This window comes from Penicillium odoratum, assembly GCF_028828045.1.
Source record: "Penicillium odoratum strain IBT 22623 chromosome Unknown utg000005l_segment0_segment0, whole genome shotgun sequence".
NCBI classification, from domain to species: Eukaryota; Fungi; Ascomycota; class Eurotiomycetes; order Eurotiales; family Aspergillaceae; genus Penicillium; species Penicillium odoratum.
This window is the reverse complement of record NW_026643147.1, coordinates 4940651-4965535: the sequence shown is the minus strand read 5'-3', so window position 1 is coordinate 4965535 and position 24885 is coordinate 4940651. Positions and strand designations below refer to the sequence as shown.

Below are 24885 nucleotides of genomic sequence, written 5' to 3'. Positions count from 1 at the left end.
GGATCGGGACGGGAAGGCCTATGGTAGGAGATTGGTTCAGATCGGTGAGATCAGCGGAAGGATAGCGGCAAGAACCCTATTCGAAACAACCAATCAATCTCCACCTATGTGGATTGCCGTGGAGTTGGAGTTGTTGGATCGACAATTTCGACTAAGGAGTAGGGGGCAACTTCTTTGTTGCCGACATCAAAATAGCATTCACGGTCACCATAACAAAGAGTAAGGCTGACTAGGGTCCGTGCAAAAGTGCCTATCATCCATCAAAATGCATGCTATCGAGTTTTCTCACTCCGTAGACGTGCACATTATCTTCATTGATCGATAGAAGGAGCATTATACTGAATGAGAAGACAATCCGAGCTCAGTTTACGGAGTATACTAAGATAATGAAAATACTCGTTATTGATGCACGGACGGGATGAGAACAGGCAGGGTCCACATTGGGTCCTTTATCAAATATAATCAAGGAATTGATCAGAAATACGGAGGAAGGATTCAAATTAATGAAAGGACTCGAATCAGGAGTAACTGACTAGCAGGTTATTTGGCGCTGAGGCCCTTGCTATTCCATACTACCATTAGTGTGCCAATACAGGTCCATCCGACTTAACCAGATTCAGCCTTTGGTGCCTTTGTCGTAGGGAATTCTCCCATCTCTTAGTCAACTCGAACAAGGCTTCGCTTTTCCATTAATTCAATTTCCATCCACCGCACTTTGCAGTTCCCGACTCCAATCTATCTGCTTGAAACTCAGCCGTATGGAAGCCACCGCAAGATTTTCTTGACTCGGTTTTTAATATTCCCAAAGTTGAGCCCTTTTTCTATCGCCTATCGTCCGTGGGACACTTGAGATTGCGAGAAGATCTCCATTTCCGACTGTGGATCCGCGTGCACCTGAATCGTGCCTCGACTTGTTTTCTCACATCCTTTCCCTCCTGTGTCTTGGGCATCTTTTTGTGTCACAGTAGGTTCCATTCAATCTCTCACTTCGTATTGGCTTCTATTCACGTTTTCACACATCTTGAAATTTACTACCTATCGGTTGATACTAAATACATACTTACTTCTTCTCAGAAATGAAAATTCTGCCCTTCCGTCCGATCATCTGCCTTGGGTGGCTGTTCTTTAATCATGCCTCCGCCCTAGATCCTTGGGGCATGACCTGGTCTGACTCAACATTTGGATCTGATGGCCCTTGGCATGCTGTCAAGATCAAAATGGGCGGTAACGCCACAGAACTAGCCATGTATCCAGGATCGTCCTGGACTACCTACGTTCTTCTAAACACGCTTTGCGACAACACAACTATCTCATCCTACTGCTACGGAGACATTGCCGGACTTTATAACCCGGAAGATTCAGACACTTGGGACGGTGAATCTATTGCCTATGGACCTGATCGTGTCTGGTCAAACTTGGAGTGGGGGTATACGGATGCAGTGTCTCTCAATGCTTATGCCTATCGGGCTCTTGATTCCATAGATCTTGAAGGCACAGGCACATCCGATTCAAACCTGATTGCCATTGAGCAAGGGTATCAAACTTACCCCGGTGGGGGTAATTACCCCTTGGAAGTGGGTGTTCTTGCGCTAGGGAGTCCAGATATCAACCAGTCATTTTCTCAGACCAGCGGACCATCCATCAACGGTACCTTTATCACTAGCTGGGTGTATGAACACGGTGTTGTTCCATCCTATTCTTATGGAATGCATATCGGCGCCCCAAAGTTCGAAATCCCTGGGTCTCTGTATCTGGGAGGCTATGATAAGAACCGAGTGCTTGGGGATGTTTCTACGCAGCCCATTGACAGTGGGGAGCTGCCAATCGAAATGCTTGACATCAGCATCGGTGTTGCGAGTGGTGGCTCCATTTGGGGATCCTCCAACATTACAGGCTTGATGGCAAAGTCCAATTCCTCTTTATCATCTGGGATAAATGTTGCAATTGATGCAACAAACCCTTACATCTATATGCCTCAGAGTACATGTGATGCCATTACTGCCAATCTACCTGTCTCTTACCACTCCGCCCTCGGTCTCTACACTTGGGACACAAACAACGAGAACTACTCCAAGATCATCACATCTCCCAGCTATTTGGCCTTCACCTTTGTCAAAGACGACGTCAACACGGAAGAGATCACTATCAAAGTTCCCTTCGCTCTTCTAAATCTCACTCTCTCGCCTCCCCTAGTGGAAGTTGACACTCCATATTTTCCTCTCATGCCCACCGATGGCAACCTGGTCCTGGGCAGAGCTTTTCTTCAAGCGGCATTTTATGGTGTACATTGGTCGCAGAAATATTGGTTTTTATCTCAGGCGCCAGGGCCAGATGATAATTTCATCAAGAACGTTGTCAACATCGAGCCCACTACGACGACTATTGATGGGACTGATAACAGCTGGGAAGATACTTGGGCATCCTACTGGACGGCTCTCCCCTCCAGTGTTGCTACCAATAATTCTGACAAAAACTCTTCAAGCTCGTCTACTGACAGTGCGTCTACTGCCAGTGCGTCTACTGCCAGTGCAAATTCTACCTCTAGCCTCTCTACTGGTGCCAAGGCAGGTATTGGAATTGGCTGTGCGTGCGCTGCTATTGGAATCATTGTTCTGGTAGCTTGGTTTTGGATTCGTCGCCGGCGACAAGCCAAACTTTCGGACGACCTGTCACCTCAACAACGTTCCAACGTTCATACCGTCCAGCAAGGGGGTATACCTGTGGAGATTGCTGGCAGCAGGCGTGATACCCGACTTGAACTGGATTACGACCCAGGTTTTGCAGGCTATTATGAAAAACGCACCTCGGACCAAACGAGCACTACTCATGGTCCACAAGTCTCGGCCAGAGAATCGGAAGGTCCGATTAGTGACGCTCATGGTCCCTATGAGCTTAGTCATTAGACAAATCTGGCTCATACTTTGGCTGCTCCCCTTAACCTACGGTTTGCGAAAACCCCAAAGACGGGAGGAATTCCCCCGGTCCTACCATGAGTGACGGACTATATTTGGCTTTCATCCAGTTTACATGTTACAAGCATCTTTTGTATCCCTCTTCTCCCATATTGCGTATAATTTGGAAATTTCTCACACAGTATGGCTACCTCCATACCAATACCCTTATTTTCATTCTTGTTGGAGAGCAAGCTCCAGGATCATATGACCCTGAGCAGCGCTCTCGTCCCTTTTAGGCGTAGGCCTAGTGTATATAATTCATAGGGCTTTGAACCAGGACCTTGCATTTCTCAACTCTCTTCTACCATACCGAAATATCACATACTGTTATATGGATGTGGTTCTTGTATGGGTAGCTGACGTCTTTAATACCGTATTAGTCAAATAGTCGAAGTACTCCGGAATTATAGACAACCAATCGAAAATAATGAAAGAGAAATGGAACGAAAACAGGGAAAAGAAAAGTCAGGTAGAGGTTTCGAAAGTATGTCCAGAATTTCCACGGTGTACCCAAGCCACCATTTTATTGATCACTTATCTAGCCCAATCCAATTCACAACTTTGCCTTTGGTCCGTTAAATATTTGAAGAGGTCGCCAGAGAGTAGCAGGGTTTCCTTTTATTAAAGTTTGTATCAAAAGCCCCCAAATCTCAAGATGAATATTTCAAGGAGTGTCACTTACCCATTTGCTCACGCCAATGTGCTAGAATTCCATTGACTCGGCCCGCTAGCATCAAAGCTGTAATGATCTCCGGTTTGAAACCCCTATTCACGGGCAACTTCACATCAGCCTGTGCTCTTTGGCCAGGGAAAGAACGGACACTTACATGGCGGAAAACACAAAGCACCCGTAAAGGTCTGCATTTGTATTCAGATTCCGAGATATGAAATAAGGATCCTGCGACGCAATTCGATCAATCTCCAGCGCTACTGAAAGGTGTGCATTGGCTTGAACATTGTCAGACAGTTCATCGAGTGCGTTCTTCAGGTGTTTAACGCGAGGGTCAACTGTCTTGTAGATACGATGTCCATATCCTGACAGCCGAAATTTGTGTGCTTTGACATCTGCTATTGCTTGTGGCACATTATCTTTGCTCCCAATGCGCTCGAAGGTTTTGTATGCAAGATCAATGGCTCCGCCGTGTAAGGGGCCGGAGAGGGCACATGCAGCAGCGCTGACGCAGCTGAAAGGATCTGCTAGGCCGGACCCGACATGAAGGCTTGCAGCAGTCGAGTTCGTCATCTCATGATCGGCGTACACAATCCAGAGGCTATTTAGAATTCGCACCATCTTTGGGTCGGGCCGCTTGGAGGTCTCATCAACGAGGCCCATCATCAGCAGAATATTCTCCGCCAGGGATGCATCTGGGTCAGAAGGGCATATCTGCTTCTCTTGATAATGGCAGTATATCAGAGCAATCACACTGATAGAGGCAGCAATGGTTCGGATTACACCTTCATCAACGGCATGCATCTTCCCCAAATAAAGCTCTTTTCCCATGTAAATAGGAATCATGGTTGGGTCTGTAGCAGCCCAAGCCGATAATCCTGCCACAAACATCAAGTGGTATGGGGTGTTGCGTCTGACGAACAAGAACAGGGGGTTAGTTACCATAGTCAAACGATTATTGAAAAGTCTTACGGGAAAGATTTTATCGTATCGATCACCGATTGGGGCGGATCTGCTTTCGCGGACAAGTTGGCACGAAACTTCAGTTTCTCCTCCCTTGACGGTAAATGACCCCAAACAAGCAAGAAAGATACATCTTCAAAGTCGTGTTTTTCCAACAAGTCATCAAGCATATAACCTCGGTACTGAATCGTTCCTTTCACACCATCTCTTTTCGAAAGTGTCAGTATTCAGGATCGATCAAACAAGTGTAAAGTAGAGGAGGTACTGACATGTACGTAATTGAGGAATGCGCGACAGCAGTGTTCTGAAACCCAGGATCTATAATCTTCAGCCCTGCGGCATAACGATCAAGAGGGCTTGCAGCCGGCCCAATCGCCGATATGCCCCTAAAATCAGTGGCTTTTACTGCATTGTTGACGATGGGAATTTCGTATGAAATAGAAGTGCGGCTATCAGTCACCGTGAGTTTGTCCGCCAATTGCGTCTCGCAATATGTAGCGTCGTTCAGAATCAGATCAGACATTCTGCTCGCTGGTAGAATACTCAGAGACACAGAATTGAAATAGATAAAGTATGGTCAAGATTATGTATCATGAAAAAAACTTGATGCAAGAAATACTCAGCTTAGCCCCCTTTTGCTCAAGTTTCAGCTCCACATGCGCTTCACCGTCTCTTCATGCTGAAAACATGAGGCTTGGATTGCCATTCCGACTTTCCCTAGCGTGTTATTTCTGTTCATAGTACAGCCCCACTGAGTTGCTCCAGGGAGGATATATTAGCCGACCATTGGTAGACGCGAGATCACAGACGCAGCTGAGTCTGTGGCGGAGTAGTTCACAACATCAACATTACTAGGAACAAATAGCCGACCTCAGCGCCACCAAGGCCCCACAGTTCAGCCACAGAGAACAGTACAGAGTACACAGCGGACAACACATTGTGACACAACGAACAGAGAACCAAAACTTTGGAACATTTATCTAGATCCTTGATCTTTGTCTACCTCCATCCAACCTTCGATCGAAGCGAGAAAATACGATGGCCACCAAACACACAGATTATGATCCCATCATTCAAGAAATTGTGGACTATGTCTACAATGGACAAATTACGGATGAAGGCGTTTACCAAAGAGCCCGAGTTGCCCTCTTGGATGCGCTAGGATGTGCCATAGAAACTCTACACTTCAGTTCAGACTGCAAAGATCTCATTGGCCCAGTCGTTCCGGGAGTTGTTGCGCCTGGAGGAGTCCGTATCCCAGGAACTGCATACGTTGTCGATCCTCTGAAAGGCGCATTCGACATAGGTGCTTTGATCAGATACCTCGACCACAATGATGCGTATGCTGGTGCGGAATGGGGTCACCCGTCCGACAACCTTGGCGCAATTCTCAGTGTGGCGGATTGGTTATCTCAGCAACGCGTCGAAGGACAATCAGGGTGAGTTCCCTATCAATTCTGCTCTACCTACTCATGGACACCACTAAAATTAGTATCAAAAAATCAGACCGACTGTGCGCACAATTCTGGAGGCGCAGATTAAAGCCTACGAGATCCAAGGCGTTCTTCAACAACGCAACGCGTTCAATGAACACGGTCTAGACCATGTCATTCTAGTCAAGGTCGCCTCAACGGCCGTAGTCGCTTGGCTACTAGGTCTCCCGGAGTCAGCTGCTCTGGCCGCCGTGTCACATGCCTGGATTGACGGCCATCCACTCCGAACATATCGACAGGCGCCCAATGCAGGCCCCCGCAAGGGGTGGGCGGGTGGCGATGCTTGTATGCGAGCCGTGCATCTAGCATTTCTTACCAAACGTGGCGGCCACCTCGATCCGAGTAACTCGACCTGGAATGGGCGTGCCGCAGTAGGAATTCCATCTGCTCTCACTGCGCCAAAGTGGGGATTCAGTTCAGTTCTATATGGTGGCAAGGAAGTCACCCAGGCCTACCCTTACGGTACTCGAGTGATGGAAACCGTGCTCTTCAAGGTCATTACCGCGGAGGGACATGGTATCTCGGCCGTCGAGGCAGCCGTTGAGATCTCTGCTATGCTCCAAGTTCGTGAGCTGGTGGCTGAGCGGGATATCAGGGCCATCCGAATTCGTACTCAGAAACCTGCCGTGACCATTATTGATAAGACAGGTCCTCTGCGGAATAATGCTGATCGCGATCACTCTCTACAATACATGATTGCTGTTACTTTGCTCAAGGGCTCGGCTGTCGAGACTACTGATTATCTGGATCATTCTCCCTGGGCTTTCGATCGCCGTGTTGAAGCGCTTCGGGAAAGGATGACTGTTATCGAGGATAAGGGATTCACGGCGGATTACTATAATCCCGATATTCGAAGCGTTGCTAATGCTATCACGGTGGAGTTAAACAATGGGGAAATTCTTGACGAGGTTATCGTCGAGTTCCCCGTTGGCCATCACAAGAGACAAGAAACCTTGGGACGAGTGATGGAAAAGTTCCGCCAGAATATGAGCCTAATGTTTGATCAGGCAGAAGCCGACAGAATTATTGCAGCTGCTGATCGCGATCAGATGCCTGTGAGGGAGTTCATGGAGTTGTTTGTGCGAAATCAATGATCCTCTGTTCATAAATGGATATTATATTCACAGATGCTTAAATCCGCTTCTGATTCATGATTTTATTCTAGTTTCTGATCAACAAGTACCGTTCTATCACAGGTAGCAGTCCCATAGCATATTTTCCGATGTGTATTTAAACATATAAATCGCGCACCGAATGGACTGTAATCTGCACTAATCCGACTTGATAAATGAAAGAAAGCGTCATAGTACATTTATTTATTCACGTGAGGCTGACTGGATTTTCAAATGGGGCGGACTATACCCACTCATGCACGTTGGGCAATATTACCCGACATAAAAACCATCCTTGGGCTGAAAGTCTTTCGTTGGTAAACTCCTACATTGGTGCAACCTCTGTCGACCGTCTAGGATATTTAAATTCTTTTATCTTTGAAAATGACTGATTCCCCTCCACCAGTCACCCAAGAGCTCTGTGACTGGATCTACAGCCTGTCTCTTTCCGACATTCCACCGGAGAAAGTCACGAGATGCAAATATTTGATTCTTGATGGGCTTGCCTGCGCACTTATTGGGGCACATCTTCCCTGGTCCGAGGATGCCGTGAAAGGTGTTCTTTCGATTGAATCTGGGGGCAATTGTAGCATCATTGGATGGGAAAAGGTAAGCAATCACCCCACACCAGAGTTCCCGAATCAACTAAAAACAAGTTACAAATGAACAGAAAATTGGATTATTGGCAGCAGCCCTTCTCAACAGCACATTTATTCAAGGATTTGAATTGGATGATTACCATCGAGAAGCTCCGATCCACTCAAACGCCATCGTCCTCCCGACATTGTTGGCTACACTCGAGCACTGCGGTGCGGTAGATTCCACACCAATGACAGGTGCACAGTTTCTCCTCGCTGCCATTGTAGGCTATGAGACCGGTCCACGGGTTGGCCTCGGTGTCTACGGGATCGAGGTCCTATCTCGCGGATGGCATTCCGGAGCCATCTTCGGGCCCGCTGCCTCTGCAGCTGCAGCAACGAAACTTTTACAGCTTCCCGCGCCCATGATTGAAGATGCTATTGGTATTGCCTGTACCCAGGCAGGTGGGCTGATGTCGGCTCAATACGAGAGCACTGTGAAGCGGATGCAGCATGGATTTGCCGCTCGCAATGGTCTCTTCGCGGCATTTATGGCGCGTAGCGAGTACATGGGTATCAAAAAGGTCCTGGAGCGTCCGTATGGCGGGTTCCTGAGTACGTTCAGTCTAGGAAATGGAAGGGATCCTGCATATCGGCCTGAGAGAGTGGTTGAGGGGCTCGGCTCTACTTGGGAGATTGATCAGATTGTTGTCAAACCTTATGCTTCTATGGCTGCGACTCATGGCACGATTGACTGCATGAGGGCGCTGCAAGATAAGTATCCCAAAGATTTTGTGGCACATCGAATACGTAAGATCACCGTTGATCTTTCGGAGCCAGCTTTCAAGAAAGGTGGCTGGAAGCCGAAGAGACCCATGACTGTTACTGGCGCACAGATGAGCTGCATATATGCAGCTGCCATGCAGCTCTTGGAAGGAGAGGTGCAACCCGCTCAGTTCGCACCGGCGCAGTTGGAGAGAGACGACGTGTGGGCACTCATGGATAAGATTCAATGTGTGCATGATGCAGCATTCGATGTTAGTGTAGATGCGATCTGGCAGCAACGTGTCCATGTGGAACTACGCGATGGGGAGGATCAAACAGGAGAAACAAAGACATTGACCGAGTTTGTCGCCGCGCCACGTGGAAACAAGATTCCTTTGTCTAACGATGACATCCTCGAGAAATGGCGGCACATCACAAAGGATGTTATTAGCCAAGATCGGAGAGAAGCGATTGAGAAAGCAGTACTCGGTTTAGAGCAGGTTGAAAACGCCGGCATCTTAACTGAATTACTCCGCGGTCGGACATTGAATGTATTTCAAGCTGGCCATGACAATTAATTTGAGGATGGGAAACCTGTAGCATTTTCGCAGAGCAAATGATCAATTTTGTTTCTTCGGTCCACTCAAGTGCTAAGATGTATAGGTTCAACGTTTATGATATCCAATCTATCAGCGTCCTCACTGCAAATCTTCGCCGAGATTTCTGTTTCTTTTCGATATTGGCCAGCCCATCATTCGCTGCTTTATCTTTCCCTTGACTCCCTTGCGTGTCTTCCTTTTTCTGCTCTACCTCTTTCAATTCCGCTTTGTCGAACACCGGATCCTCAGGCAATTCCACTCCCCAGTATTTCTTCATACGTTCCCTCAATAGCTCATACGAAGAGCCCACTCTGAGAACCTTCATATTCTCAAAGTCGATGATGGTTGAGGGGCGTCCTCCATACACATGGTATCGCTGTAGCCCATAGTCCACAATGATATCAGCAGCCTCCTTGATCTCGGCATCGACATCTTCTACTCTGAACTTCTGGCCCGTCCCTGTAAGATTGGCACTTGAACCAAGCATCAACTGCCCTGCCTCATCATTCAATCGACCCAGCTCTTTCAAAAGCGAGCTCCCACCGACGTAGATTCCCAGAGTGTTGTCTTTGATGGTATTCGCCATGGTGGCGGGAGTCAGCTGTTGAAGGATAGGATGCTCTGATCGGAACGGTGCAACTATCCCAAATGACATGTCGAGATCCTGATGCAGGACGCGGATCATCTCCAATTTCTCGTCTGAGAGAACATGTAGCTCCCGGTGCAAGTTGTATGATCCCATGACCCCTTGTGCATGGCCTGGACGACGCTTCTTTGCGGTGAACGCTTTTTGGATGGCTTCGGTGGATGATACCATGAGACCGTAGCCGACTTCTGTTGGAACGAGAGCCACCCCTCCTGATTGGAGTACTTCGAAAACGCGGCGGGCATCGGACTTCACGTCGGGATGACTGCCCGGAGTGGGGATGATTTTGGATTGCACGTCCATTATCGTAATCAATACAACGAGTGGATCTTGGAAGATGGAACCCACAAAGTGGTAGGACGTTGAACTTAAAGCACGAAAGTAAGGAAGACAACAATAGACGAGATAATGTGTTGGGAAACGAACTATTGAATCAGCTCAGCCACCACTGGTGTTTGTCCCCATTCTCAGCTCAGAACATCGCTTAATTAGTTCATTCAATAGCGCAGCCGTGCCACGTTTCGGCGCGGCCGAAACGGTCTGACAGGTGGATATTGACTAACGCAAAATGCACTAGCGTCACCGGGTCCATAGCCTGTCTAACCTGATTGGGCATAATGTTGATATCCGGATGTGGAGTTCAGGTAAGAAAGTGAAAGTATTGCTCAATGAGATCAATGTGGCGCCCAATCATCATTCATTTCGCTGCCTGGGCATAAATTCTCCATGGGCATCCACATGAACACTTCGATAGCACAAAATCAGCAAATAGGATTCGGTCCGCCGTTTTCATGTCCTACGAGCTCGCCAACATGGTGCCAGACTCTGCAGCAGGGTGAGATGAAAGGCAGTGGATTTTTGGCTAGGGTGGAGCGAGTGGTGATCTGGACTTCGTTGCCTCCCCGACCACGTCATAGCTTTCAATTCCGAAGAGTCCCCTCGAGTTCACCCATTGCGTGTGTTCCTGATCATGTATGCTTCATTGAGATGTCCCAGATTTAAAAGCATGGATTTTGTATGAGCCATTAAGCTATCAAAGACCAATCGGAGTCCATGGTCACGATATAAATCATATGGTACGGCTACGATATCCATGATGTGGTTGGGTTCAAATTGGTCCCATTATATAGGTTGTTATCGATAGTCGCGTCTTGGGCGTGGTGTGCAGAGAAGATAGAGGAAGAAAATGTGAGAAGACGGAAAATTTAATTCCTATAGTCCTCAATACAAAAGCTGCATGTTTAATCAACGACCGAGGTAACGATAACTCTTCTTTCGCATTCAATCCTTCCCTGGAATATCAAGCAAAACGCTGTCATCGATGAGCTAAAAGCTGTCATGGCCCCCGAGAAGTGCGTTTCCGGTGTTCAAAATTTCAAACTGCCTTGTACGAGTGCTTTCCAGACTATCAATGTGCATATTCAACGCGAGTTTCAGGCCCGAAATTTCGTGTCGCAGCTGTTCATCCTCTCGAACCGAAATAGTCAGCCCAGGTGTATAGTAACCATCTTCCCCTTTTGAATCCTCAATCCGCCGATAGAGTTGGAATAGCTTTTCCCCTAGGATCCAAGACCGTTTGGCCAGTTTCCACAGTTCCTGTTTCGTGAAGTGCATGTTACCGAGTAAATTGGTTTCCTCCATCGAGAGGGCCCCCTTCTCCTGTAGCTGGAGGATGAGCGCTGTCATTCCGTGAGAGAGTTTATCAATTTCTCTGAGGCGCATGTTATCTTCACCGTAATTCGGATGGCCCGGTGCTTCATACCGCTGCGCATGTGTGATGCTCCCCCTGGCGTCTTCAGTATCGAGATCCTGGAGTTGCTGTGCGTCTTTTTCAGGTCTCTGAAACTCCAGCTTCCGCATGGCTGATTCCAAGAACTGCATGTCGTTGTCAAGGTTCAGGAGTTGCGTGTTTATGGGTTCGGCGTCGGTCGCAGCAACAAATGGGTCGACTCCAGATGGCGAGTGGTCTGAGTTGATGTCCTCACTATCTTTGTACATCCAACCTGAGCTGTCCATCTTGCCAATGCGTTCTTTCGTGAGTTCGGTATTTGTCAAGTGAATGCGCAAATGAGATCAAACTCTGTAGAGTGATGGGAGGGATAGAGGTGCTTCGTGAGTTGGCTGTAGGATGAGATTTCCTGGATGAAAGAGCTCGGTTATCTGTGTGTGGTACAATTCAATGACGCATGTTGCTACGTAAATCAACAAGAGAGTTTTGTAGAAGGAAGGTGCGAAGGATCAAAGGAAGCACTTGAGGGCAGAATACCAGAGAGAGAGTAAGTAGGTGATCAAAACTCAGCTATCCAAAGGTTGAATTATGATATTTAAGAACACTTATTCTCAGAGCCAATACTCTTATCATTCTACTATCCAGATCATTCACCATACTCTTATATAACCTAATCATATCTCCTCTTTACATCGAATGTGTCCAATCCGGATTACACCATACAGTTTATCTCTTTATAAGCACCATGCAAAGAGACTCAATGTGATGGACGTCAAACTCGAATACTTTTCACTAATCCACCAATCTTAGTCACATTTCCCAGTCTGCGAAATCCTGTATAAAGTGTTTTCCACACACACCTGAGCTTATTGCACATCTTCTCAATGGCTTCTAGAATTAAGAACGGGGATAGGAACCTTGTAATTAGTGTATCCGGTCGGTATATTATGGGAAATTCTTTTTCAATGTTTCTACTGTCGCAACTTCAGTCGACGAGGTTTCAGCTACGGCAGAAATTATAAACGCTGCGACTGGAGAAACGGCATTCCTATCTGATCCCCCTTGCGCCAGGGTGCTGTTTGCAGGAATAATAAATAGGCACAACCCTAAGCTCAAACTGACTGAGCATGAGCCCGCCGGTGATTGGTTGGTAACCTATCATCTGGACGAAAATCTTACGAAGCGGGCTGATATGGTCTGGCATAATACTGGCTGTCACACCAACCCTGACTGCGAAAGGCACCACTGTCACCAATGCCTTCACTTTAGAGTTGAAAAACATTGTGACCAGCCGATGTCGAAGGCCATTGGCCTATGCCACACTGGAGTTTGCTCGAAAGCTGTTGACACTCCAAGGGAAGATGGAGAGTTGGACGCTATGAATTTGGCTGAATGAAAGCAAACAATGGAGTATACAAAGTCTTCGATGCATATAAAGAGCAATCGGAACGATCCTGCCACCACTATACGGACAGATTTCTTGACAACTCAAGAAAGTGCCCGAAGGGTCAAGTCGTTCTGCACCCACTGCTCAATCTGGGTCACAGTTTCTCCGACTAGTCGATCGTAGTGTTTACCATGCGCGAGGAAGATAGACTGATGAGCTACCACTTCATCCATATCCTCCATCACTAGCGGTACCCACAAGGAATTATCCGCACTCCGCCAGTGATGAGAGGGCAGCAAAATAAACTTGCGCAGCTTCTCAGGGGGTGTATCTGCTGTCAAAGCGCCTGCGGATGTCATGCTAGATGCATCATCTGAGAGGCTTGTTGTCTCCATTTTATCGACGGAGATCGAAGATGTGAGACTTTGTGTTCCTTTAAGTTGGGTCTCAACCTCAATGTCAACCGATTGAACCGCTTGAGGAGCGTCGGATGCAATAGGATGTGTATCTACTATGGGTAAATCATCACTGGACGGGTGTTCGTCTGTCTTGATCTCTGGTCCTTCGATCAGAGTGGATTCTGTCTTGGGAGATTCTCCCGAGTTCTCACATGTCGCACATGAAGTCTGGGTGATCTCGTCTAATTCTTGAAAACCCTTGCTTTCTATCGTATCATTCGTTCTTTCCGCATCCTCGAGTACCTCCTCTGGGATCTCCTCATCGATAGATTTCGTTGCAGGCTTGGTCTTTGATTTTTGTGATTTCCGACCGGTGCTTGCGGTATAATAGTTGACAAATTGACTTCCTCTGTGGCCAGGCTTACCGGATCCCAGCTCTATCAAGCGGCGATAACGCATACGCATAGTGGGATATTCATTCACGCAGCTTGCGAATTTGACAGGTGAAAATAGGAGATCAACGAGAGATTGGGAGAGACGATCCGTATTTTTGTTGAAGAAGTGCATGATGCTGTCCACGGTGTCACGTTTGACCAATCGCACATCATTTTTGAATGGAGGGTCGAAATTCGGATGGTTAACGAGAGAATTTGTGTCCAATGATAAGGAATCTAGCGATTCGGCTACACTAGCTTCAACTTTGTTACCCTTCTTTTGAAACAGGCTGCCGATCCCGGTGGGAATGACTCGAGGGTGAAGGCCCAATAATGGAACATCGAAGTTAATGAGCCCCAGTATGCGATGTTTTGGCTTTATATCTGGGATGCCGTGACCTTGCATAAGCGCAACGTCTGCAGCTAGAATACCACCAAGACTATGTCCCAGCAAAATGACGTCAAGGTCATCGGCCTCGTGCGGGGATAGCCTGCCGTCAGTGGTCAGTGTCTTTCCTTGGCTATCTCTACTTGACCAGCGAACGAAAAGCGAAAATAGTAGCACTGCCTGGCTACTGGAGTTGTCACATACCAGTTACTGAACTGATCAACGGCTGTCTGTATTTCGCCGCGGGACTTGTAACGAGGGTAGATACGAGTGTATACGACATATGACTCGCTGAGCACAGCGGTCAACAAGTGATGAACATGTGCCGGGAAGTCGTTGAAACTGGCTTCAGAGCCCATAAAACCATGGATGTAAATAAGTAACAATCGCCGCTTCCAGGTCGCTTCGGGGCGGGGCAGAGACAGGCTGTATAAAGAGTCACTGGGTCTCCCCTCATCCATCACTATGGCATTGGGAACGGCATCGGTCGCTGATGCAGTGTGACACGCCGGTGGTCGAGGTGGTAAAGGGGGCGCGCCACCCCTCATGATTCGATAAAGTAGGAGAAGGGAGATGCGAGTTGGAGAGGAGGTCCCTTTTTCGATGTTTTGATTAGCTACGGGTGGCAGTATTTCCACTTCCGCATTACCTGTATTTTTCTCTGCAACATCTCAATATTGGTTATCTTTCCCCACTTTTGACGCATGGCATGGCATGAAGCAGACCCCTTCCAATCGGGCGTCCTACCATGCATGCACCTATTAGAGTCAGGTGACCAGCCTCCTTATATTTGATTAGCGCTTCTCCAACTCGTTCCCTTCTTCCCTCCGGCATACCGCTACAATACAGTAAATTCTTCAGTCTGTCTCATTCCTTTTCTGCCCACCACGTATGTCTAACTGGTACGAGGGGTGCTTCGTCTTGATATACGCGTCTCTTCTGAAAAGGCCGTTAAGGCTGGCGTGCTAGTTAGTTTTACAACGCTTCAGACTACAGCGCCCTCCAACTTGTCCAGCATTGTCTCAAATATTCTAAAAAAAAAAAGTGCTTATAGCTAGTGATAAGACAGCAATTTATCAAGGTAAAGGGACATTCTTATCACTGTTAAAGATCAAGAACAATCATGGATTCATACATCAAATGGAAAGAGATTAACAGGCTGTATGTTCATTAATCCAGTCCTGAAAAACAAAAGAGAGCAAAAGAAGACCGCTAATAAGCATATGACAGACCCGACACCCCACGCTTGATTCTGGAGCTGAGTGGCAGCTCAACCATCTGGACGGAGTCGCGGAACGAAAATTATTCTGTCTTGGTTACTCTTCGGAGGGTTCTAAGTGGTGAACCAGATGATGATTTCAACAATCAGAAAGAGAGCGATACCAAACAAGATATTAATCAACCATGCTGGCTGCGCTGGTCCCCTCTAATCGACCCCGGCAGGGGGGATTTTATCCTCCTGCGCCATGATCCAGGGAGCAGCAGTCTCTAGAGAATCGGCGTTGAGGAGAATTTTAGATATGCACTGAGCTCGAGGATACAGCAGTTTCCAGAAGATCCGCCTTCGTTCTATACGGCGGAGGCCAAGAATTGCCACGACTGCTATAAAGTCACCCACAGGTTGTCATTTCCCGATACCTGGGAAAAGCTTTTACAGCCAGAGCATACCTATGATCTTCTCTGGACTGGAGGAGAAATTGAATATTGGGGTTGGGGCACGCAGCCAGACGTGGGAAATAAGCCTAAGTGGCCACCGGTCCTGGTTCCAGGTGGTGCACATATCACGTTTTCGGTGGAAAATGGGGAGCGGCCATCTATTCCGCAGCCTAAGACGCCACCACCTATCCAGGCGAGTGAGAGAATGTGAGTGCGTTGTTTGTGATAGCAGGCATTCCTCTACTAATAGTTACAATAGCCCAGGGGCACCAGTCCTTAGCATTGAGCTAAGCTGTAGCCCAATGATGACCATGACGGGGAGTCTGGAGATCTCTATCAGAGTCGTTTACCACGGTCTCCCAGAGAACAACAATACAACAACAAACGACCAAAACCCCCGACCAATCACCTTCCACACCTATGCATTCAATCCAGTAGATAGCGAGTTTCGTGTCTATCGCCGTCGCTGTCTTGATCAATCCAGCCTAGAGACAGAGGACGAATGGGAGTCGTTCCAGGGCTACGGCTGTAGATTTGGAATGTGGGATAATCCCGACAAGCTGATAAATGTCTCCGAGAACCCGGATGGCCTATTCCCGACCCTCTTCCCTGGCGAATCATGGTCGGACTCCTGGACCCTGACGGCAGACGGAGATTTTCTGCCCGATGATCTAAAACCTGGCGAAAGGCTCCGATACCACTTTAAGGGAAACACATTGGATTGGTGGGATTGGGGAATCTCAAGTTCTCACATCCAGACCATCGTCATGCTCCCTGGCTCGGGGGTGGAACCGATCTCGGAACCCAAGGATAATGGGGGCCGGCCGAAGGTGGTCGTACCGGCGTCGAACACTGTGGAGTGGTCGGTGGTCGGTGAGTGAATGGGCTCTGTCTTTTTCTGGTCTAGTGGGTTTTTATTCTACCAAGGAGCGCCAGATGATTATAGGATCCAACAGGACCTGTCGAGTGATACTTTCTCACCTTACTTCCTCAACCTCTCAACTAATTTTCACTTATCAGACTCCCTAAGTCAGGGATTATTACAGTCATAGTAGAAGAAGATAAGGAAGCAGCCTAAAGGTGACGTAAAGTAATAGTCTATTATCTTTCGGATACCAAGGCGACCAGTCACATAAGTCAGTTTAGGCTAGACCAAACAGTTGTGACTACGATGACGCATTTACGTAGAAAAGGTTAATACGGGAGGGGAAGGCCACCTCAGCGTTCAGGGCTATGCAGGAAATTCAGGTGCAAAATTATTTTGTTCAGGCGAAGGAAGGGATTGAGAATTAAACGACAATGGCAGTTTCTTCGAAAGACTAAACAAAAACAAAAACATACAACAGCATTTGTATGACCGTGGTCACCTAGCGCCCACGGTTCGGGTGTGGGCGGCTCGCCGCTCTCTTCAGCCCTCTTCAGGACAATCCGGGCGGACCGTTACCTACCTAAATATTCTTCATCCAAATATTCACCCTAGATAGATAATGGCATTTTTAAAGTTTGAAGTTAAATTACAATATAGGGAATTTCCATTCACAATTCTGTCTATCTTCTTTCTATATAGTCACGATGCAGTCTAGCAGGAAGGCAACGTGCTTACGGAGCACGGTCCAATATTAAAATATATGGGTTATAGTTATACGGTGGACTTCGTAGGGTATAACAACACTAAAATCAAACGGAAGGTTTTACTGCTATTACTGCTATTAGTAAGGGAATTTAGTCGCACTTTGGTTCTTTTCGGTGAGGAAGTTATAGCTATAGTAGAGTTGGCTGGGATTGCTATTGCTGTCGTCATAATATGGTATTAATGACATATTCTCTTTACACGATGAGTTTGTAAGAACCACCTTATATATTCAATCGAGATCTAAACCTACTTTTAAAATTCAGGGGTATATTGACAATATTGTGATGCTCAAGGTATATCACAAAAATCCGAGTGTCCAGTGAGTAATTAATCATGCTATCAAACTTGCAGAGCAACAGTACTCCAATTCACAGTAACGTGAAAAGACACTTAAATCCCTCTGCAGTGATTCAGAGATGTGAGAACTCATTGTAAAGATCATCCAGAGGTACAAGAATATATGCATATGAAATATCTGTTTCAGGTCAGTGTTATTATTTCAAAACAATAGTCGACCACTGCCCGTCTTGAAAGCTACACATTGAAGAGATACACCAAATTTGGAGATATTATGGATGGAAATGGATTCGACTTTACTCTAGACTAATCTACTTTAGGCTCAGTATCCAAGACTGGTGATGAATTCTCTACTGGCTGGGATTGCCATTGCTGTCGTCATAAACACTTGTGTTGACAGTATAATTAATCATGTGTTAAGTAGTCTCAATTCAAAGTATATCTCATTATGAAATAAGCCTAATTGGGAGAGCTATGCATGTTTTTGGTTTATTATTTCCCCTCTTTCAGTATTCTAATAGTCATAAGAATAAAGTCTCATAGAGTAATAAAAGCAAAAGCAGCAGCAGTCCCAAGAATGAAGATAATCGCGGATGGCTTCTGCTTCAAAATAAACTCCATATCGAAATCTCCACCGGGGCATATAGATTCATTGTTCTCACATCCCAGAGAACAATAGTAACCCAAAATTAAAGATAACATGTTCAGAGCCCAGACTTAATCGGTCAATAGGCATATGTTGTATCGGGCTTGTGATCTGTTAGGTCGTCCCTGCTATCGCTGACTCTATGAACGGTTCTCTCGAGCAGGTGACGATTTCTGTTGGTTTGGTCGTGTATCAAGCGAGGCTGAACCACTTCCCGAACCACTTCCGGCATCTTTGACTTCTATTGCATATTTTTTACCGAGATACATGCCCGAAGCTAAGCATCCAGCGCAGCATAAACCCCTTGTAGCGCCTAGACTTAGTGATGTTCCTTGTGTATATACGCTAGTATCACAGCTGGAACAAGCGCCCGCAAAAACCTCCTCGGCTGACATTTTGTGAGAGTAAGGCTTGAAACAATTAACATTGCATCATATAGCTTACATCATCTAATATACTGACAGCAACTATACGTATAATAAGTTTGAGACTGAATTCAAGAGGCCGCAGAAGTATCGTCGTGGGAATTAAATTATCATAACTATTTCTTGTGAGTCTATACCTCATAGCTTTAGCAAATGAGAACTCATAGACCGCAATTTGCAGCGTTCCAAGGTTTGACTTGGCTGCGTAGAATGAAAAATCATCTTTCCTAAACATGTTCATCATTGGTGGACTTTTAGACATAGGAGCTTCAAAGCCACCCTCCAAAATATCCGCCTTAACAAGCGAGCTGTTAGGCAACAGTAGTATAACCTGTGCGTTCCGTTTTTAATGTTTCCAATCACTGTTATTTCCAACCTCGTGACCTGACAAGGCTTTATCGAGGTCATATGAAATCTGTGCCTCTGGTATATAAGCTCCCTCTATTAACTAGCTTTCTTCCTTTTTCTTTCCTTTCCTAGCGCGAATCCAACAGTCTTCCATTTGATCCGTCCCTTTGTATCTCAATCACTCTCTTCAGAACCTCTCTGTCTTCAGACTTGACGAAAATCTTCCACGTCTTTTCATAGTGCTCATTTATCAACCACCAAAGAAATCTCCATGCCCACGACGGTTATCGGCCCAGAAGTCAACGATACAGCCGCCAAAAAGTTATTTCCATGGAAGTCTCATGCCAAGAGCTCCGGCCATCGTATATAGTGTACTAGCAGTTCGCCAGCAGAGCACGAGATATTGAGCCAATTCTTTGCGATTGAAGGGATAGAATAGATCATGTGGCTCGCTTAATCGCCGTACCGGCATATACCTAGCAAACTCTATTACATTGAACACCGGTTCCGCCGGCAGACTTTTCTGATATAGATAGGGCTCAACAAGCGCTATATTAAATGCGCTTGGCTGGTGACCTGCTGATAATTTATTCTCTAATATAAGAAAATTACTGCTCGGCACCTTCCCATATAACAAATATATCATAATTCTTCTTGATGTCGGCAAATTGTAGCTAGTGTGTGTTCCTAATTTGGGGTTAGTATAGTTTACCTTAGAATTATTTATTACTCATTCTAAAGAATTGCTAATACAGGTACAAACTTATTTCTGATCCAGTCTCTGTACCTTTATATGTTCTTGGGGCAAACTGGTAGAATTGAGTGTAGTGGTAGTCTATTTATTCAATTCTGCTGAGGTATTATTCTATATCTATAGGAAAAAGTAAATTATATTTAGAGATATATGGGCCTAGAGGACCAGAATCTTATTGCTACTTTTGAAAAATATTTATAGCACGTCGCTTTTGTCAAGCTCATATGTATCTTTATTTTGCATGCTCTTCCACGACGATGCGCTATGTGCTCTCGGCATTAGATCATTAGATATCATGGTATGTTTATTGTCTTCTTATCCGCCCTTTATTGTCATACTAAACTTATACCGAAGTATGGCTCCGGCACTCTGGACAAATTGCCCTGAATAGAGTCATATTGCATGTATCATATTACCATTCCACTGGCCTAGTTGGGTGAATTTTGGATACTGGATCTAGCCTACTACACAATGGGAATCATATTTAAAAGTAACTATATTGCCCGTGTTAAAGGACTAGAAATTCTTTATAAGGCTGCATTTGAGATTGTCATAAAACGGATTTGATATCCGCGTGTCGGCAACACCATCCAAAAATGCCGGGCCAACTAGTTGATGATAGACCTGCTCACCATCATGATATCTTCCAGCCTTTTCACGCAGTACCATCGGTTGTGATGCGGTATTGGCCAGAACGACTAGGTCCCCATCATACACCCTTAAACCACTCACTCCGAGGCACCGTCCGAATGAACTGATAGCGAGAAATACTGTTTTACCGCATGTTCCTTCTAATCCATTAATCACCGATGAAACTAGCTCTATTTGCCAGCCTCTCCGAACACGATCCCAATGACCGGCTATTTCGCGAATTGCGGTTAGAACTTCTTCTTGGGCAAGTTTCAAACATTCGGGATCATGGAGTAGAAATGCATGAAGGAATCTCTCCTGATAACCGGTTGAATTGACCGTCTTGGACACCTCGTCAAGGAATCTTATAATTTGCAAAGCGGTTCCAGGCACGGTTGCATGGAAACGGAAAAGAACTTTGCAATTGCCTGCATGACGAGCCCATAGATGAAGGGTAGATAGGTCTGGAGAGACATAAGGTTGATATTCAACCTCCGATTTTAATATAGCCTCATCTCCCACAAAAATGTACTGTGATCCGTCTTTGCCCTTCTTTGCCGGGTCTTTAGTAAAGTCTGGGACCCATGTAGGGAGCATATCGGTCGAAGTGTTGTTATCTCGAACCAAGAACATATGGAGGGCCATTAATCCAATCTCATGTTCGATAATGTATTTTGTGGCCTCTTTCATCACTTGCTCCACGGGCTTATTATAGTCAGGCGGATACACATCCCGCGCCGCTGGACTCATTCCGTATAATGCATAGATCCTATCCTTTGGATCTGAGCACTGATGCCTGGGTGTCCTCCAGAGAAGCTGGCTTAATTGTCTGGCTTGCTTTTGGTCGTGGCCTTTCCGACCATCTATATGCATTGTGAAGCAGAAGACGTTGCCTCTATGGATTAAGTGAGTCGCCATTGACTTGAGGTGTTTCTTTGTCTGGTCATCGCATCTTTGGGAATGCGAAAACTGATTAGTGACGGCAATTGCTTTCGTAGCTAAATGTTCTCGTACTTTCTCGCTGATGGTGCAGGCTTTGAATTCAACATGACCGCAGAGGCAAATAGGTTCGCTTTCAGGCAAATTGTACTCCTGGTAAGTCCAAAGACGAGTCCAGTATGGACGAGATGATAATTCGACTGTCCCATGGTAAGCTTCGATAAGGCTGAGCTTCTTTTCATGTCGGGCCTTTGCTGAGAGTATAGCTTTGCCGTCAAGTTTCCACCAGTAAAGCGTTCTTTTATTGACTTTTTTATATATATATCGCTCTGTCCAAGATACCATCCGCTCAATCTCGTGGGTTGCTTCCCCGAGGAAAGAGATAACGCGAGTACTTGCTGTATACACGAGTGTCATTAAAAGAATTTGACTGTTTCGTTCTTCTGCATTTCTTTGATCAATGCAAATGGAATCAGCCCAGACAACTCGCTCATGACATCGTTTTCGAAGGTAGCGGAGCGCAATGGCGAGACTAGGAGTGACTCGAAAATGGCGCCCTTCGAGCAACACGTTCTCTGTTGCCTCAGTACCTCCCCATACGTAGGAGAGCGCCTCGAATCTCACAGGTTTCTTGAGGGACATGGTGTGTAGAGAGCATCGTAAATCACTACTAAATCGCTTGTCCGGAAGAATAGTGAGAAGGCGGATCTCTTGCTCTTTGGCATTCAGCGGTCGAAAAGTGACACCCATTCCGGCATAAAAAAATTAAACTGGAATTCTTGGGTAAGAAAGATTGGGGGTAGGGCGGGAAAGCTATTTTACCAAAAAATTATTAGTAAGACAGAGTTCCCTCTGTCAACTACCGACCAATAATAAATAACCCTTTGGCGCTGCGGACAGACTTGGCCCGTATGAATTTGAAACCCGCATTCCTGCGCTCTGGGTATTTATTGGCCTTACACCAACAGATCTATCACAGCTGGAAACTTTCCATAGGAAATGAGACCTTGTGCAAATGTAAAGATAATCAGTCAGTACCTTTTCTTGCCACTTTATCCACCCACTTGTCAGAAGCTCATCAGTTACCCACTATTTTTCTCAGAAACAGATTCATTAGGAGACATATTTTTACGAGTTCGAATCTCGAAAACAGAAAATTTTCATGAGCTTTTAGAGTTTAATGCAATGAATTTCAAAGGGCTTGTAATTAATAGCCGGTTTAAAATCGAGACCTTTGAATATCGAATTTGCCCGAAAATCAGGACACTGAAACTTTGACAATCTACGTTATTCGAGAGGCAATAACATTGCAGGTCAATAAAATATAGTTACTCGGAATATGACTCCATGCTTAAGACTGTGCTATTAGAATTTTAGGCGCTGTCGGTGTTAGTCGGATATAAATATTTACGTAACAGGGAGGGAGCAAACACGCATCGTATTTTTTTTGCGTATAAGCGCTATTTAGGCACGCGACTCATATCAAAGTATTGAAAATTAGTTCAGACTTATGTCAATCGCCATAAATTTTAGGTTTCTCGATTCAAGTCCGCAGAATAGAGGTTTCACCCCCACCCTGATTGTTTCAAAAGATAACATCCTTGATTTCACTTAACAATAATTTTGCCCACCCCCCAGTTGCGACGAGACGAATTATTTTCAAAGACAAATTCCATTTCAACAAAATTAATTGAGGCGAAGGAGATGAAGGAAAAGGAAAATAAAAGAAGAGCCAACAACAATCACCTAATCTAGCCCCAATCTAGTCAGGCCCATTTCCTCCAGTTAGCTATAACCACAAATCGGTCTATCCATAGCAGATATTCACCTACTATACCAGATAAGGAGATCTCTAATCCATCAATTAAGAACTTTAGCCCAACTGATTAACACTCAAATATTGCGGATCCACCGGGGTCACACTGACTTCAGAGTCGCCGAGGCCCAGTCGATAGTCTGACGTGCAGGTCACATGAAAGGCATATTTCTTGGAACCATGGCTAATTCACTGTACCCAAGCGATATGAAAGAATTCGGCGACACCATGGGAAGACCACGATCCTTCGAAAAGGTCAATCACAAGATGCGCTACGGCACGGGAGCGGAGTGCCCTGCGAACGTAGAGGCCTAGGGCCAGTCATATCAACGGGACCAGGGTGTCCTAGGGTACGCCACCGTTTGGTATAAATAAGGGAATCTACAAGACACTGAGTGTCCTGAGGAAGCTAGCACCCTGCGACTGAATATGGTTCGCAACAACCTTGCGCTTTACAAAGAACATAGAGATCCCGAGGACCGACAGGTTAGTCAGGATCGCAGGGCGGCACGAGACCGTGACCCTCAGGTATATACCTCGGGTGTATATGCAGGGGTATACGGTGACTCCCAGATCTACCCCTAAGGGGTAGCTACCAGAGTAGAAAGGTTTAAATATATAAAGACTGTTTTTACCACATGTACTCAGTTCTTCGTATTCAATCATCAATACATTGCTACTTGGTACCTACCAGTTCATTCACGCACCGTTTCTCGTACAAGTTTACATCCAACTAGAAGAGGTGTCATAAGTACAAGAGACCCTAGCCCTAAAATAAAGTGCCTCGAGTGTGTTGCGTAACAGGTTACTAATTACAAATCTAATTTCAAAACCCTTAGGTATTATTTTACTTTTCCCTTTTCTAGATTCTATATTCTTAATATTGGCGATGATATGTACATATAAGTATATATCTATTGGTCTCAGGAATTTATAAGAAAACATCTAAGCAGAAGAGGATATGAACTAAGCCTTTTAAATATGCCAGTGCAGTGTAGAGTGATATTTCCTTTAAAAATCGTAGCCAAGACCGGACTAAAAGTCCTGACTATAACGACGCAACTAGAAAGAAAAGTTAGGCACAGGAGGGGAGGCCACATCAGCACTTCAGGGCCATGCAAGATATTCAGGTGCAAAGTAGTGGTGCTCAGGGCGGTTAGGAGAAGGGGCTGAAGAGTGGGTGGCAGGGGAGTTTTTTCCCCAACGAATAAAAAAGAATTGGGTGAACACGGACATACAACAGTCAGAATTCGCATGTGGTCACCCACCATACTACTAACTAACCGGCATGTGGCTAAAACACAGACAGTAGCCGGGTGGCTGCGGCCCGGGTGAGAATGGGTTGAGCGCCGCTTTAGCATCGCGCGACTTGGGTAATTAGGGTGAGTGTGTCATATTTGGGGGTGAGAATGAGGTGAGAATTGCGTGAGTACGGGTGAGTACGGGTGATCTACGTTTGGCTCCTGAAACTCTCGGTCTCTTGGCATCGGCATATATTCTCGTATTCAGAACGAGGATTGGCCAGACCTGCGGCAAGGCTGACTTTCACCTTGGCCCAGGCGCCACCAACCCATATCACGTGGACAAAAACGTGTCGTGAGTCCTGCGGGTCTAAGCCATTGTAC

At 46.0% G+C, this 24885-nt stretch overlaps 9 protein-coding genes across 9 annotated transcripts; 4 read left to right on the top strand and 5 right to left on the bottom strand.

Annotated features, from left to right (window-relative positions):
* Nucleotides 1-1076: 1076 nt before the first annotated feature.
* Nucleotides 1077-2903, top strand: N7520_007409 (uncharacterized protein; the record flags this gene model as incomplete). The annotated part of the gene is made up of 1 exon (XM_057141343.1): nt 1077-2903. The coding sequence occupies one exon, from the start codon at nt 1077-1079 to the stop codon at nt 2901-2903; it is 1827 nt and encodes a 608-aa protein (XP_056995349.1).
* Nucleotides 2904-3628: 725 nt separating this feature from the next.
* Nucleotides 3629-5110, bottom strand: N7520_007408 (putative citrate synthase; the record flags this gene model as incomplete). Its single annotated transcript, XM_057141342.1, has 4 exons — nt 3629-3719; nt 3782-4537; nt 4597-4794; nt 4857-5110. 4 exons carry the CDS (start codon nt 5108-5110, stop codon nt 3629-3631), a joined length of 1299 nt encoding a protein of 432 aa, XP_056995348.1.
* Nucleotides 5111-5625: 515 nt separating this feature from the next.
* On the top strand, nt 5626-7174 carry N7520_007407 (putative 2-methylcitrate dehydratase (PrpD); the record flags this gene model as incomplete). The annotated part of the gene is made up of 2 exons (XM_057141341.1): nt 5626-6026; nt 6094-7174. The coding sequence occupies 2 exons, from the start codon at nt 5626-5628 to the stop codon at nt 7172-7174; spliced, it is 1482 nt and encodes a 493-aa protein (XP_056995347.1).
* A 402-nt stretch (nt 7175-7576) lies between these two features.
* Nucleotides 7577-9113, top strand: N7520_007406 (MmgE/PrpD family protein; the record flags this gene model as incomplete). The annotated part of the gene is made up of 2 exons (XM_057141340.1): nt 7577-7801; nt 7863-9113. 2 exons carry the CDS (start codon nt 7577-7579, stop codon nt 9111-9113), a joined length of 1476 nt encoding a protein of 491 aa, XP_056995346.1.
* Nucleotides 9114-9207: 94 nt separating this feature from the next.
* N7520_007405 (uncharacterized protein) lies at nt 9208-10083 on the bottom strand (the record flags this gene model as incomplete). The annotated part of the gene is made up of 1 exon (XM_057141339.1): nt 9208-10083. The coding sequence occupies one exon, from the start codon at nt 10081-10083 to the stop codon at nt 9208-9210; it is 876 nt and encodes a 291-aa protein (XP_056995345.1).
* Nucleotides 10084-11106: 1023 nt separating this feature from the next.
* Nucleotides 11107-11796, bottom strand: N7520_007404 (uncharacterized protein; the record flags this gene model as incomplete). The annotated part of the gene is made up of 1 exon (XM_057141338.1): nt 11107-11796. The coding sequence occupies one exon, from the start codon at nt 11794-11796 to the stop codon at nt 11107-11109; it is 690 nt and encodes a 229-aa protein (XP_056995344.1).
* A 1201-nt stretch (nt 11797-12997) lies between these two features.
* N7520_007403 (uncharacterized protein) lies at nt 12998-14664 on the bottom strand (the record flags this gene model as incomplete). Its single annotated transcript, XM_057141337.1, has 2 exons — nt 12998-14219; nt 14321-14664. The coding sequence occupies 2 exons, from the start codon at nt 14662-14664 to the stop codon at nt 12998-13000; spliced, it is 1566 nt and encodes a 521-aa protein (XP_056995343.1).
* Nucleotides 14665-15239: 575 nt separating this feature from the next.
* Nucleotides 15240-16653, top strand: N7520_007402 (uncharacterized protein; the record flags this gene model as incomplete). Its single annotated transcript, XM_057141336.1, has 4 exons — nt 15240-15277; nt 15347-15600; nt 15670-15979; nt 16032-16653. The coding sequence occupies 4 exons, from the start codon at nt 15240-15242 to the stop codon at nt 16651-16653; spliced, it is 1224 nt and encodes a 407-aa protein (XP_056995342.1).
* Nucleotides 16654-20391: 3738 nt separating this feature from the next.
* N7520_007401 (HET domain-containing protein) lies at nt 20392-22194 on the bottom strand (the record flags this gene model as incomplete). Its single annotated transcript, XM_057141335.1, has 1 exon — nt 20392-22194. The coding sequence occupies one exon, from the start codon at nt 22192-22194 to the stop codon at nt 20392-20394; it is 1803 nt and encodes a 600-aa protein (XP_056995341.1).
* Between the last annotated feature and the right edge of the window lie 2691 nt (nt 22195-24885).